At 36.9% G+C, this 16,272-nt stretch overlaps 1 protein-coding gene across 1 annotated transcript in view; it reads right to left on the reverse strand.

Moving 5' to 3' along the window:
• Positions 1 to 3,725: 3,725 nt before the first annotated feature.
• LOC124615735 (protein madd-4-like) overlaps positions 3,726 to 16,272 on the reverse strand; it is a 325,617-nt gene continuing 313,070 nt past the window's right edge. The window contains exon 22 of the mRNA XM_047143810.1: positions 3,726 to 4,375. Within this exon, the coding sequence (XP_046999766.1) occupies positions 4,263 to 4,375 (113 nt within the window). The 3' untranslated portion in view covers positions 3,726 to 4,262. The remainder of the gene's footprint in view (positions 4,376 to 16,272) is intronic.

Genomic DNA, 16,272 nt, shown 5'->3' on the forward strand with positions numbered 1-16,272 from the left:
CTGTCTCCGATCGTCCTGATTTAGGTTTACCGTGATTGCCCTAAATTGTTTCAGGCAAATGCTGGGATGGTTCCTTTGAGAGGGCACAGCTGATTTCCTTCCCAATTCTTTCCTAATCCAAGCTTTTGCTCTATCTCTAATGACCTCGCTGTCGACAGGACGTTAAAACATTAAGCACCTCCTCCTCCTCCTCCTGTGGTTGGAAGAAGTATGGTATTCTGGATCTTCCTTTTGGGTTAGGAAGGAATAGATAGGTTCTACTCCCTGTTTCTGCCCTATCCCATACTTCTCGCCATTCTCTATCAATGCATGCTTTTATTTCCTAATTTGATGAGGCTCTTGTGGCCAGTATCTGCCCCTTTTGAGCCAACATTATGCACCTCTTTTTCGTACAGCTAGGTCCAGAGGTAGTCAGCCCAATATCCCCAGACAGTCAGTGTTGTTTTGTATGCCTGTCAGGTGCAGGAATATATTTCTCTGTGCTTGACATGGAGCCTGTGCTGTCCTTACCTTTATGGCTCTATGAGTCTAAAGACTTGATCCATATCCCACAATAGTGATTAAGGTTACATTGCGGTACACTCCATTGGCAGCTGAAAACTTCTTTGGCTGTCTGTTGTTATTTTGTTCAAGATTTTAATGGTTCTTTGGCAGGTAATTTCTACATGTTTATGAAAGTTTTGCTTTTTGTTGATGTTTACACCAAGCTATCTATATATTTCTTTTTCTTTAGATAGGTGGGTCATTTATTCTGATTGTGGGCTTTCTATATCTTGATAACATTTCTTTTACCAACATATAAACTGCTTTGTGTGTCACTGTCATTATTTTGTTTTCTATGCAGCAGTTGTTTAGTGTTTCAAGAACATCCCTAGTTTTTTCCTCTAATTTGGCCCTCATTTTGGTGGACACTATAATCAGAAAATCATCTGCATAGGCAGTGCAGCCTCAAGTGTTTGTTATACTCTGATGCTAGTTCAGTAATGGCTCAGTGCCAACATCACAAAATTCTGGACCATAAACACAGTCCTGTGGGTGACCTTCGGTGATGTTTTTCTTTGTTTTTCACCATTTTCTTTCTGGCACATTCTAACTGCATGCTTTAGAGTGTGTGTGTGTGTTTGTGTGTGTGTGCGTGTGTGTGTGTGTGTGTGTGTGTGTGTGTGTGTGTGTGTGTGTCCTCTAACTTCTAAGTTAGCAAGTGTTCTTTCTATTTTGCGGTGCCCATTGACAAATCAATGCCTCTGTTATTTGGCGAGTGGTTTCCTTTATTCAAAAATTATTTACATTCAGTCAGAATTTTCCTACATATTTTTATAATGTGGGATACATGGAATTTAAGAAGCCATGTGTGTGACACATTACTCTGGAAATGAACTTCTCTCATGAACCAGCTGCCAAGAAACTGTAGTCGGGAGAAAATTTTATTCCCAGTAATCAGGAGTGTCTTTTGAGTGATGTAGAAGAAACAGTATGGGAACAGAAGTTGTACAAAGAGTACACCCTGTTCAGCATGAAATGTACATGAATGTAGTGATCAAGACAACTACTTCTCAGTGTAATGCAGCATCATGTAGTGTTGCAAGTGTGTATTTGCATCATGTAGTAAATACAGAAAGATCCTGAAAAATGTAGACACTCTCTGATAGTAAATATCTTAGGAACGAAATGATGTATCACTGCAGTTTTGTGTGGTAGCTAGTGCACTGTTTTGTCAACAGATCTTGGTTCATGTTTTCTGGCAGATGACTGTCAGCAATGAATCAAGTAAGATTGTCATTTGAGCAATGCAGGGCTGTATTCAAGTGGTACTGGAAGTACAAAAACACAATGGTGGAACAATGGAAGCGGCATGGTATTTATGGAACTCAAAAGCTGGTGGTAGTGTTCAGGATGTACATAAGGAAAGATCTGGCTGATCAAAAATATCAACAAGTCCAGCTTCCAGTGCTACTATGTTGCAACACTTCACTACGCCCCCTCAAAAATCTGTGAAAGGGGGGGGGGGGGGGGGGGAGGGGGGGGGGTAAGCCGCGATCAAGGGCACAATGAATTCTGAAGCCTGCAAAGTAGAAAGTGTACATTCCAAGATCACTGCATGCTAAGATTGAGGACAATCTGAATCGAAGGATGGAGTACTGTGAGTGGTTTGAAGCATTGCTTTGCAAGGATGAATGGTTTACAGGTATGGTTATTTGATATGACAAGAGACAATTCAAACTGAACACTACTGTAAACCACCACAACTGCATGTACTGGGCTCCTGAAAATCCTCGCATTCACGTGGACAAACATGTTAATCTGCTGAGTGTGAATGTGTAGTGTGGTGTGGTGTGGTGGTGTTGTCTGTCATCATAATGTTTGATTGGCTCATTCTTCTTTAAAGGTACTATAATGGTGAGGTGTTTCTTCACATGTTGCAGACACCGATTTTTACTTGCCATCTGAGAGGTGTTTGGAGAGGAAAGGTTTTACCTACAACAAGATGGCACTCCACCTCACTACTACAGAGATGTCAGAGCTTACTTGGATGAAAATCCACCTGGATGACGGATGGGTCGAAGAGGACCTGTTGAGGACCCACCACGGTTTCCGGTCCTTATACCGCTTGATTTCTACCTATGGGGGACTTTAAAAATGAAATTTATCAACAGAAGCCAGCTACTCCCAGTAACCGTTGAAGTGTCCTGGGCAGCTATTACACTGGCAACACTGGCTGCCATAGTTCGGTCAACAGTTCAGTGGCATTGACAGTGTTTGGCAACCGATGAGGGTCACTTTGAACACACAAAATAACCATGTTATTTTTTCCATTAATGTTGACTATCAAAGAGTGTTTACATTTTCCTGAACCCCTCTGTATTTTCGTGCCACTAGAGGCACTGTGCTGTGCAATGATGATGTGATTACTCTGTGGCTAAATGCTGTGCGTCCTTTGTTATAAATAGTTACCTAATTATAGGCTTGGAACTAGTTAATGCTGTGTGGATAATACTAATGACAGGTGGAATTTCTCAAATTGTATTCTCCATTGACAAGCTCTTCCTTCCTGTACATTTCAATAAAGTTTGAGAATTGTTCTCATATGAAAGTGTTGCCTTTTGTGTGTCAGATGCCCTGGTTGTAACATGCTCGGTAACTGATCGGATAGCTTCTGATTCACAGCTATCTGACATGAGAGTCAATTAACAAGTAACAACATTTCACGATAGATTAGGAATCGAGATCAGGTGAACTTTAGCTTAGCTGACAAAAGAAATGTATCATGTAATATGTGATACAACATGTAAACTGTTTAAAAAAAATTCATTACAGAAGTGCATATAATCTTCATTTTGAAAAATAGGGCACATAGTTTTAATGTGTTACAAATTTTCATGCCAGCAAATATTTAGGTAACAAGCAAAGCATTTCACAGTAATAAACCTAGATTGTGCCAAACCAAAGTTCTCAATGTTCCTTCCTTGACAGTAAAAGTCAAACCTATGTCAGGATTGCTAGGAATGAAGATACATGAGTCGCAAGTTGAAGCTTTGAGTTGTTTTCTTGAAGTATGCTTAGATGACTGAACTGAAAGGACATAGGTAGGGTTGTACGACAGCAAAATATCTAAAAAAATTTCTATGAATTATGTCAAAGGAATGTATTTCAATAAATACAATATTTACAAGTATACTACAACTTATGCTACATTATTTACAAATAACAAATGGAATGTGTGCTTGTAGGAATACTGGTAACAACACCATCGTACTTTATGTGTACTTAAATATCTCATTACAGCAAGACAACAACTTTTTAAAAAAATAAGTAATGTAGTAAGAGTATTAAACTAGCCCCAATCTTCACTAATAACAGGACCAAACAACTTGGAAAACTGAATTATAAATGTCTTAAAGTAAATAATCTCATAATTTTAGATAGAATTTGTAAGTATCCAATGGAAGTCTTTCTAGTTTGATAATGTGAACAAATATGAAAATGGCAGGACATAGTTATTTTTAATATTTTCAGTCTTCAAGAAAATAGTACTCAAAGTTTTCACCCCCACTTAGGGTTTTGCGTGAAACATTTCACTATGGTACTTAGTACCATGTCACCAAAAATATGTGAGGGTCAATAATATGTCATTTCTGACATATTAATATATAGTTGTCTCTGAAACTCTTTGACTCTATTACCACACAGTGTCTTAGTCCACACCGAGGCAATAATTCACACAATTCATCAATAAATGATGCTAGAGGTATACAGTCACCAAACTAGGTTTTTTTCCGACATGAGTGACAACACTGGTTCCAGTATTGGTGTATCCCACAAGCTTTCATTGTTTTCACGATTTGGCAGTACTTTGATTGATCTTTGCACCTCGACACTGAAAATAAACACAAACAAAATAATTTTCTTTTAATAATAGCTTCTTGGAAGAAAAGTATTTCTTTTTCAAAATGTTATTTAAAAACTTGAGAATATTTTGTATGGTTGATAGGATGGGAGAGGGAGAGCAAATAGTACTCAGTGTGAACATTAGTTACTTCAAATTCTTTTACCAAGAATTCAGAAGCATTAGTACAATAAAGCAAACTTAGTAGTGGCAAACAATTGACATATGTGTGTCACTCAGGCATGGCCAGGAAAAGTGAAAGCAGATACAAGTTACTGAAAAGTTATATCTTATTATAGATAATCAGAGTGAACTGAAATGTAAACAAAGCCTAAAAGTAAGAAAATAATAGATATAACGTATGTATCACAGAGTACTTTCAAATTTTAGCACTTTAATTGGTATTCTAGACTACTGAGCCACAGTTATGTTGCCGAATAACAGTTCAGAGTATATATTTTTGGATCAAGAATTTTACTGTTCTGGTGTTCCAAAAAATTTCGCCTAAACGGTAAATACTGAATTATAATTTTTTTGTTCTATCTGCAAGATGTCTGTGAACATTTTCTTTCATATAAATCTGTGTCACTCTTACATCAGATGGACAGTCTTAACAAATATTTGATAAGTCAAAGGACGTGTTTTAACATATTTGTGATATGCAAGATGACAGTATATAAGACAGAAATGTGCATCTACTTGCAAACTGGAGTACGACCTAGTGTGTACCAGTGGAGAAAAAGATACAAAATCTTGATCTGGAATAATCTTGGGCATGTAAACAGACACAGAACTGGATAAAGTTACTATTAAGGCTGGAGGTTGAGCTCATGACACTCAGCTGTTACTTCCATCTACTTACTTGCTGCTTTTACTTCAGTTCTTTTATGACTTGTGATAAATTTTCTTCCTTCCTTTCATGTATATATCTCTCTCTTTCTGGATTTTTCCAAATTTCCCTCTAAACAAAAAGATGCCTCAAGAGTCTTAAAGCTCACACTTCAATGTCCATTTCAAGCCTGTCTGCCCTTCTACAGTTACTCCTGGGACAGAAGCTGGTATGTAGGCACGTATCTTCTACAGCCTACTAATTGTAGCACAGTTGACCACCCCAAGCCAAAAACATGCTTTGTTGATGCTCCAGGATTTTTGTTATTTTTAGTGTGAGAAACAGTGCTGATCTTTGGCAGCACTATCTCGTCAAAAAATTGTTTACCCCTATTACAGTGCATGTACCATTGTGACTGGTGCAGACTTTCCACTTTTTTTTCACTTCCTGACCTGTTTTTCTAGGTCAGTGTATGGAGTTTTATGACCTAGATGTGAACTTAACTCTTACAAAGTTGGCTGCTGTGGCATAGTATTGCATGTTCCCAGATATTATAACTGTCATATTGTGTTCCATTTAACTTCCTCATTCAACAACAATATATACTGTTCACATTTGTCATTACCAATGCTTTAAACATTGCTACACAAATCTGACAGAAGTGCAAAACATGAAGTTACTTTCAGGTATCAGTAAATATTTTCCCATGTTCATAATACAAAGCACTTTCTTGGGTGTTATAACCTCAAATCTTAAAGGGGAGCATGTAGTCCTTGTCGTGTGCAGATCTTGGAATTAAAATTGAATCAGGAAGGTTAATATAAATTATTTGTTTAGAATTCAGCTAAACATTGCACCAGCGACACTGCAGTGTCATTGCAAATGCTGTCATTGGGCATGGGATGAATTAGTAGCTGTTTGCAACCAGGCGGAAATTGCCCTGACTGCTGTCAAGTGACTGGAAGCTGCTGTGAACTGCTGTGTTGTGTGAGCTACAGAGACTAATGTACCAAAGGTAGCTTGAGTGCTACCCTCTCCTATGGATACTGTCTCCTCTCCAGGAAATACAGAACTTATCACTACTTGGCCTCCTGACTGTGATTGGTGAGTCAGTTGTAGGTCTAGAAAGTGTATACAGGAGAGACAGGGACCTGGGAAACTCAAGATACATCTGTCCATAACCAACCAGTCTGGAGTGCTGTCTCCCACTGAAAGTGAAACTGAGCCATTGCAGTTTCTTCACCCATAGGAAAGCCTATTGGGTCTTGTAAGAGGGTTAAACAAACACAAAAGAATACAGGTCTGTTAATCATTGGCAGTCCAGACACAGAGAGTAATGATACACAATAGGGAAAACACAAGTGATAAGAAGGATCACCTCATGTACTCGGTGTGTATGTCTAGGGAATTTTGCAAAATACCTTAGTGAAAATCTCAGTACCTAAGTTTCCCAAGCATACTTTTATCATCAGAGAGGACTTTAATCGTCCAGAAAACAACTGAAGTAACTACAGTATTATAGGTGTTAGGTAAGACAATATTCCCTGTGTCATACCTGAAACAGGAACTACAAAACATTAACATCTGAGCTGGAGCATGTAGAAGAACTGTGGTTCAAGTTTGAATGACAAGAAATGTACCTAGTGGAATAGTTCATCTTAATTGTACAGTCACCATCCACAAATCTGCAAGGAAACAGCAACTATTGCATATTAGCTGGCAAACAAATCATATAGTTTATAGATAGAGAGATGGTGTATGAAAGACTGCGCCAGTTTAATTCTTGTAACACTGCAACTGACATTAATATCAGTAGCATTTGATAACAGCTGAAATTGTAGAAGTTGAACAAAGCTCCAGGGGCCATGAAATCACTATCAAATTCTATACAGAATTTGTGGCTGAGTTATTCACTCTCTCAGTCATAACATACATTACATCCATCAAATACAATCTTTAACCAGTAGTTGAAAGGAAGCACTTGTCACCCTTTTCTACTAGAGTTGTAGCAGAAGTTATCCACAAATCTATCTCCAATCTCATTGACAACCATCTGCTGCAAAATCATAGATCATATTCTCTGCTCACACACATTGAGGAATTTCATCTGCCACCTCCATACCAGCAACATAGAATCTATAAATATTATGTGAAATACATACTGGGCTGTTTTCATGTGAGAGGCTGAAAGTCATCAACCAAAATAACCAGATGGATACAATATTTCTAAGCACTGGACTCATTAGCACACCAATGTTAACTAACAAAAGTGCGATAATGTCATGGTATCAAATAAAATTTGTCACTGGATTGGTGATTTCTGGTACAAAAGATGCTATATGTTATCTTGGAGAGAGTCATTGAAAGAAGCAGGAGTAACTTCAAGTGTGCCATGGGAGAATGTATTGAGACTGTATTCACATTCTTTACTAATAACCTGGTAAAATGTATCAATGGTAATTGGCAGCTTTTTGCAGGTTATACAGTTATCTGTAAAACAGTCCATCTGAAAAAAATCTGAGTAAATATTCAGGCAGATGGTGATAAGATTTCCAAGTGATGCAAAGACTAGTTACTCACTTAAAATGTACAAAATGTAAAATTGTGCATTTTACATAATGCAGAAACATAGTATTCCATGACTAACACCACCAAGGATGCACAGTTGGAATCACTCATACAAGCACCTGGTTATAACAGTCTGTATGGATATACAATGGAGATCACATAGGCTGAAACCTAGGTAAAGGAGGTACCAGGCTTTAGAGCATTGGTAGGATATTTGGAAAACATAGTAAATTTGCAAAGAAGACTGTTTACAAAACCATGTGCAACTTAGAATATGACTCAAGTTGGTAGTATTCATATCAAATAAGACAAAAAGGAGATATTGAAGGGCAGTAAAAAAGGCCACAGGTTTGTCTACCCCTTGCAGAGCATCATGGAAATGCTGAAACCCAGCATCAAGTGAAAGAACCAGAATTAGGCGAAGAATCAAGTAATATACATTGCCCCCCTGCATATCACTCCCACAGTGACCACAAAGAAAAGACTAGGCTAATTACAGTGTGCATACACAGCCATTCAAGCAGTAACTCTTCCAGCACTTCATATGTGAATGAAAAAGGGAGAAAGCCTAATGTGTGGTACAGGATCTAGCAACAAAACTTACTGTGAACAGTCAATAGCCACTATGTAGCATAAATTTCATACACACTTCAATATTCCCACCCAAAGTCTTAGTCTTGACTGTAAATTAATTATTTCATGGTTGGACACATGGAGGGCTACTATAAATGTGTGAAGGAGCACAAGAGGGCTACCACAGCCCAGAAAACTATCACAAAACGTCACAGCTGTAAGACTGTTTATTCTGTGATATCCTCAGTGTCAGCATGCAAGCATGCTGTAACTCTTCTGCTTTCTGAGTGTTCTGTGAAGTGAAATCTTCATGATGACCTCCATTTCCATCCATAAAAGTTGGCTGTGGTGCAAAAGTCTATGAATGCAATTTTGTTGCTCTGAGAAATACATGGGAAGAGCTGCTTGAAATTTGCTTAATGACTGGTTGGTGTTCTTTACTGATGAAGCACACTTTAATCTGCCAGTATACACAAATAAACAAAACATGTGCTACTGATGTGCTAGCAATCCTAGAGAACTTGGTTAGGGGCTGTTTCATTCATAATGTATGTCTGCTTGGTCTAGTAGAGAGAGTTTGTTCTTTACCATTTTACAGAAAATAAGTGTACAGTAGCTGAATTCTCTTATCCAGTGTAGCATCTTGTGAATTTATTTATGAGAAGGCTACGTATAACCTCCATTGTTTACACGGATCATTGCACATTCAACATTATGTTCAACAGAGTCGACCAGAACTTCAGAATCTTAATTTCTCTCTATATATACAAGACTCATCATCACCCAGCCCACACAACTAAAGACAGAAATTTGAAATTTGGAGACTTACACTAAGCATCATTTAAGAAGGGATTTTTTGAAATTCCACCCCTAAGGGCGTGAAATAGGGGATGAAAGGTATTTTGAAAATATTACACTATTAAGGCAATTTTGACATGAGAACCACAAAAATAGGTAATTGGTTTTACACTGTTTGCATAGTGTGTGGACTTACTCACGAGCAAGGGGGGTGTAATAATGTAAAATTTTGATTGAAGAAAAACAAAACAAAAAAATTAAGCAGACCATACACTCTACACGAACAAAGCACACATACACTAAAAAAACTATAAATAATATATAAAAAGAATAAAAACAGGCTCACCACAAAGGAATTATCCAAATGGGAATTAGTGTACATGTACAGATAAACAAGTGATTACAGTTTCAGAAAAACTGGACGATTTATTCAAGAAAAAGAGCTCCACAAGTCAATAATGCATTGGTCCACCTCTGGCCCTTATGTAAGCTGTTATTCAGCTTATTATTGATTGATAAGAGTTGTTGGATTTCCTCATGAGTGATATCATGCCAAATTCTGCCCAACTGGTACATTAGATCATCAAAATCCTGAGCTGGTTGGAGGTCCCACCCATAATGCTCCATACATTCTCAGTTGGGGTGAGTCTGGCAATCTTGCTGGCCAAGGTAGGTATTGGCAAGCACAAAGATAAGCAGTAAAAAGTCTTACTATATGCAGGCTGAATTGTCTTGCTGAAATGTAAGCCCAGGATGGCTTGACATAAAGGACAACAAAACAGGGCATAGAATATCATCATCGTACTGCTGCACTGAAAAGGTGCTGTGGATGGAAACCAAAGGGATTCTGCTATAAAATTAAGTGGCATCCTGGATCATTACTCCTGGCTGTCAGGCCGTATGGCTGGTGACAGTCAGGTTGTTATCCCACCACTGTCGGACGCAGCTCCAGATACATCTTTGCTGTTCATCAGAGCTCAGTTCAAAGTGGGACTCATCACTGAAGACAATTATAGTCTAGTTACTGAGAGTCCAGGCCACGATGGCCAGTGAATATGTGTCCCACTTGGATAAATCCTTCATGGTGCATTATTTTTCTAGTTTGTTTGTGTGTGTGTGTGTGTGTGTGTGTGTGTGTGTGTGTGTGTGTGTAAAAAAAAAGCAGGTATCTCCTAAGACTCATCAGGCACACTTTATTTGATGTTTTGGCAGATATTTGTACTGTCCTTTTAGCTATTAGATTAGATTAGATTAGATTTACTTTCATTCCAATTGATCCGTAGTGAGGAGGTCCTCCTGGATGTGGAACATGTCAGAAAAACAACAATACATGACAAATATTTACAACTAAAACAAATAAGCTAATGTACCATTCCACAGGTCCCAAGTGGAATGATCGTCATTTTTAATGAACACTAAGAGTCATTTTACAAATACTAATGCACTGAATTTAAAATATATATAGCTGGAGTCAGCCCAAATAAATATTGCTCATCGCATCTTACATGCAAGGGCCATAATCATGCCAAAGAATCGATCTGTTTCATGTTACAAATTATTTATAATGTGGAATTACACATGCCCATTCAATAGAGCAGCCTCAAATTAGTCTAGTGTGTTATCCGATGTAGCAGTATGTATTAACAGAGACCGTAAAATGCCAGAATAAACAGTCCTCCAGCAGTGACTCATGTGCAACCCTGCCCTGTGCTGTCTGGTACTGCCATGTAGCAGTGCTTTTCAGTCACTTCTGGAGTATTAATTATTCTTTATGTTTTACTGTCCATGTTAATACATATTAATAAAACAAATTTAACACTAGGCTAATTTGGGACTCCTGCATTGAATGGACAAATAAAATTCTGCTTTAAAAATAATTTTGCTTGTAATGGTAACAAACTGATGCTTTCCACTGACACTGAGCGTTGCATGAAACATGTGGTGAGCTATTTGTTTTTGACCAACTCCATCTACATACTACAGAAATGAAACTGCAAATATCTGCCAAAAACCAAGGGAAAATGCACCTGACATCTCTTAGGAGAGACACCCTGTATATATTTTTGCTGACCTTCAAATCAGCAGTTTTTGTTGCCACACACTATGCAATGTTAAGTAACCTCTGTCATGCAATTCATACCAATTTGCAGAATATGTGTATAATGTGGATGTAGATATCAAGGGATAAGCTGCCAGAGACAAGCAGGTGTAACAGACTACTTTCATGTGGCACAGGAGCAAAAAATTCATCTGCCACATGAAATGACACTGTTCAATACTCTGGTTTCTTTGCATTATTTTGTTGTGTTATTGACATTTCACCCTTATTCACCTGCATTTATATTTTTGCATTCTCTTACTTCAATTCTATGACAGATCTGTTTTTATGCAAATTTTATTTTATTGTTAATAAAATGGCGAAATTTTAAGGAATGAGATAGGATACACGAAATCTTCCTTATGTTTTGATTCATTTGCCAGGCATTCTATTTTAGGGGGTTTCTTTTTACTCACAGTTTCTTTCATATGTATGTATAAGTAGTGAATGATCTGTGTGATACTTTATCCATCCTTAAAATATTACAAATGTGAACCCATTCTGAAGTTCTAAACCTATCGTCCACTCCAATTCCTCATTGCTTAGTCCATGTGAGGAAATATTTCTTACCATCCTTGCCGGTCTAGGATATTATTCTATAGTCAGGATGTTCTGCTATGGACATAGTGTTCTTAGATAATCGCAGCTCAAACTCCTGTCAAACTCAAATTTATCTTCTGTACCAGTGCATCTACTATGACTTATTGCAATCCGCAAAATACTTCTAGTTACTTACTTTCAGAAATTCATTACTATGAAAATAAATACATACTACATTCACAGTTATGGCACTAATGTAAGTATAAGTTGTTGCTGTACAGCACTGGTGGCACACTTCACAATTAGCCCTAAAACAGTATTTTAATTTTTATTAGAGAACAAAAAGTCACACAAGTCATTTATTTTGTTCTGTGCATATGTAAAATGTCCTTTAATCATATTTCTCCAAAATGTTTTCTCAGTTCTGTACCAATTGGGCAGAATTTGGCATGATATCACTCATGAGGAAATCCAACAACTCTTATCAATCAATAACAAGCTGAATAACAGCTTACATAAGGGCCAGAGGTGGATCAATGCATTATTGACGTGTGGAGCTCTTTTTCTTGAATAAATCGTCCAGTTTTTCTGAAACTGTAATCACTTGTTTATCTGTACATGTACACTAATTCCCATTTGGGTAATTCCTTTGTGGTGAGCCTGTTTTTATTCTCACTCACTCATTCACTCACTCACTCACTCACACACACACACACACACACACACACACACACACACACACGCGCACAGGTAAAGGAGAGGCACGAGGTGTGGAGGAGGAGGGATAGCAGGGTAGGGTAGGATGCTGTAGTACTGCCTGTGGTAGTGGGCAGGGACGTTGTGGGGACAGAAAGATGGGCTGCTAGAGGCAATATCAGATGGATGTGCTGTTGTTTTTATTCCATTCCAGATTTTCCATTGTTTGTTAGAGGTTTAGTCTATCCATTCATTTTTACATCATCCGACTCTTCTCCATTTTTATACAATTTTATAAACACAGCCTAAAGAAAAGCAAGTTCTCATTATCATAACTGTTTTCCACCTGGCCTGCCTTAGAAAACATATCATCAATAATAACAATAGTGAATTTCTAATTTCATCCTTCATTTTTAGAAAAGATGAAGAGCACAAAATCTAGCTTCTATATGTACTGCAGAATGACTGGCGCACACAGTCCGCTGTAGTGCCACAACACCCACGTCAGATCCGGCACCTGTTTACTGCAATCTACATGTTTACCCTCCAAATTGCTGTGGAGTGTTGTATCACATATTAGGCCTCCTTCTCGATCCATTAGTGCATAGAGTATGAGATAATTCATTGCTTAAATGTCTCTGTGCACACTGTAATAGACTAAACTTGTCTTCAGGGTACCTATAGGGGCAATGTGTAGAGGTCTGTAATATATTCCTAGATTCCTCACTTAATACGGTTTCTTGAAACTTTGGAAGTAGGCTTTTGCAAGATAGTTAGCATCTATATTCAAGCATCTGCTAATTGAGGTTTCCCAGCATCCCTATGACTCTCTACCAAGGGTCAAATAAACCTCTGAATATTGCTTCCAATATAGTGTTCATAACAGAACATTTAAATGTTGCTAGGATAACCAGATAAAAGTGATTACAATTTATAAGGCACCTCTCTATTATGATCTACATGTACATCTACAGCAGCTCTTTGGTTTCATTTTCAATTTCATCCAAGATGTCATACATAATTTCTGTTTTCAAACCAATACATATATGTTATCAGAAAGATGAAGTTGCAAGCACAGAACACAATTTACGGATACCCAGTCTTTCAAGACACAAACCTTTCATATTAGTAAAAACATAAATCTAAAAGAAAGAAGAAAATACTAAGAAAGATATATTGTAAATCATAAGAAATATGTTTTCTTTCCAGTTACTTACAAGTTAACACCGAATAGTTTGGCACACTGTGGTAATAGCCATATTTATAATAAAAAATGTTACCATTTTTAGCAAGAACTATATTAGCAGCACGATAGTGCCATGCAGTAAAGGGAAAATGCATTAACATGTAAAAATATAATTATTAAGAAAGCATACCAGAATATAACTTTATACTAAATGCAATTAAAGATTACTCTGCAACAGTTCTGAATGTAACAAAACTCAGAGACTTTTAAGGTCTATCAAAATATTAAGAACTGAAATATGCTTTTTTGGAAGTGGAGAAAAAAACTGTATAGCTAAAAGAAATGGTGAATAATACAGGTGTTACATATTTTAAATAATGAAAGTGTCACATCCTGTATTGAATTTGGTGTCATTTGATTTTGAAATAGAAGACAGAACACTATCCTTCTTGTGGCAGTACTAGAAAATGCCAAGCACTACTTCCCACATAGTACTGCTTTGTGCACTGGGAGATGTGGCATCATTGCAGTAATATCCTAATATTGAACAGTAAATAAGTACGAATAAGAAAAACCATGGCAGTTGTAACATCTCAAGAGGTCCATTCATAAATACCATTCTAAAAATTATCAGTTCTTAGTGATAAGTCAATCATATTTTGATTTACTCTGCGAAATTGTGATTACATGAAAACTAGAGTGGATTGCTTACATCGTACTACAGTAAATCTTAGAGAAGTGACTTGCACTGTATAAGGCATTCGTCTACAAGTAGACACACAATACAAGCACCTGATTATCTCCTAACAATGTTATCAAAAATTAGTAACTAATTGAAACTACAAGAAGTCTAGTGAGAGCTTTACGTTCTAAGACTGATCTTAGCATTCACATGCGCTCCTGTTGCACCAGCCACGATTTCATGACTGACCAACAACATAGTAAAATTGTTGGAAAACAAGATACCAGTGAACTGGAAAGAATGATAACATGCTCTTCATGCAAAACAGACAAATAAAAATAAATCAAAACTGCCAAGACAGCTTCATACATTTTCATGCCATAAATTGTGCACCATACTAGATTCCTTTAATAACCAGTGCTGAGAGGTGTATAATCATGCACAAACACTTAGGTACACAACATAAACAATAAATATTGACTATTGTGCAGTCAATTACAGGTAACTGGGCCAGCACTGATTTCAAATGACAAATTACTTTATGTTATAGTTGTTTTAAAATTATTTTTCTCAGTAAAACTTGTATATTAATATTCTTAAAAAAACACAAAGAGAAAGAAGGAAGGACAATACTTACCATCAGGAGGCACACCTCCCTGCAGGTTTGATAGAAACACCTACAACACAACACTTTTAACTTCTGGAACAGTAGGTTTCTTCTTTCATTTAAAACCTTTTGCTGTTATCAGTAATTCATTCATTGTATCAAATGCACAGTATTTAATGTTGTTCTGTTTTAAATCAAGATTTTTTCCACTGATTTTTGTTAGTGACACAAAAGGTGTCTCAGCTAACAAAGAGAAAAAATTAAAAAAGGATAAAAGAAGAATTTTTTTATCTAGTAGTTGTATGTTGTATCTCCCTGACTGCTGTTTTATTTTACTCTCACTTCTTTAAAATTTTTCTTTATAGGTTCAATCTCATGAAGGGCTTATCTGATTATACAAATATCCTTGATACTTCAACTTACTTTTCCAAACCAATGTTTACCAATTTTAGTAATCGCCTACTCAGTGTCTAGGTCTATCAGACTAGATTGCAAACATGCACATTATAGAAGTATTTAGTTCACTTTCAAATGTACTGAAATTTTAAATACAGAAATTATACAAGATAACTCAAGAGAATAATCCAGTATTCTGGGAAGTGACAGAAACGGCCACTTGAGCAACAAATGTTTTATTCTGAGTGGTTTCCATGTACATTGTTCTAGTATATATGCAAAATACAGTTCCTCACATTTTGTTTATTTATGTTTAAGTGGGTTAGTCTAACAATTAGAGGCCATACTATTTTATCACTAAGGAATGCAGTATACTTCTACCAGCATGGAGTGCCTCCACCATGTACCATAAAGGTGAGACAGCATCTCAAAATGTTTTCCCTAGCCAGTGGATTAGTTATGGTATTACCATTGCCTAACAAACCTCCAGGCCAGACAACATTATATTTTTGGTTATGGTGTTGAATGGAGACAGAAGCACACAGAGGAATGTTAGCTATATGAGATGAACTGCTAGATCACATGATGGACAGTGTTGACCATTTTAAGGGAGTGAACACTGACTTCTTGAATGTTGGTTGTAAACGTTTTGAAATTGATAGTTAACATTTGTCAGTTTACTTCTACTGCCAGAAGTGTATGGTGGCTGTAAAAAAATAAGTGACTTTTCAAATTGCATGCGCAACATACATTTGATTATTGATCTTTTTTTTTGTGTTACATTGGTACACATGTCCCGAACATTATGTTCACAGTTTCAAGTGTATGGCATACTTTGTTTGTTTTTGATAAATAGCAAGGTTAGACATGTTTTAGTGTGCTCAGCAATTTTCAATTATTATAAAAAATGGGGCA

This window comes from Schistocerca americana, chromosome 5 (genome assembly GCF_021461395.2).
Source record: "Schistocerca americana isolate TAMUIC-IGC-003095 chromosome 5, iqSchAmer2.1, whole genome shotgun sequence".
Lineage (NCBI taxonomy): Eukaryota > Metazoa > Arthropoda > Insecta > Orthoptera > Acrididae > Schistocerca > Schistocerca americana.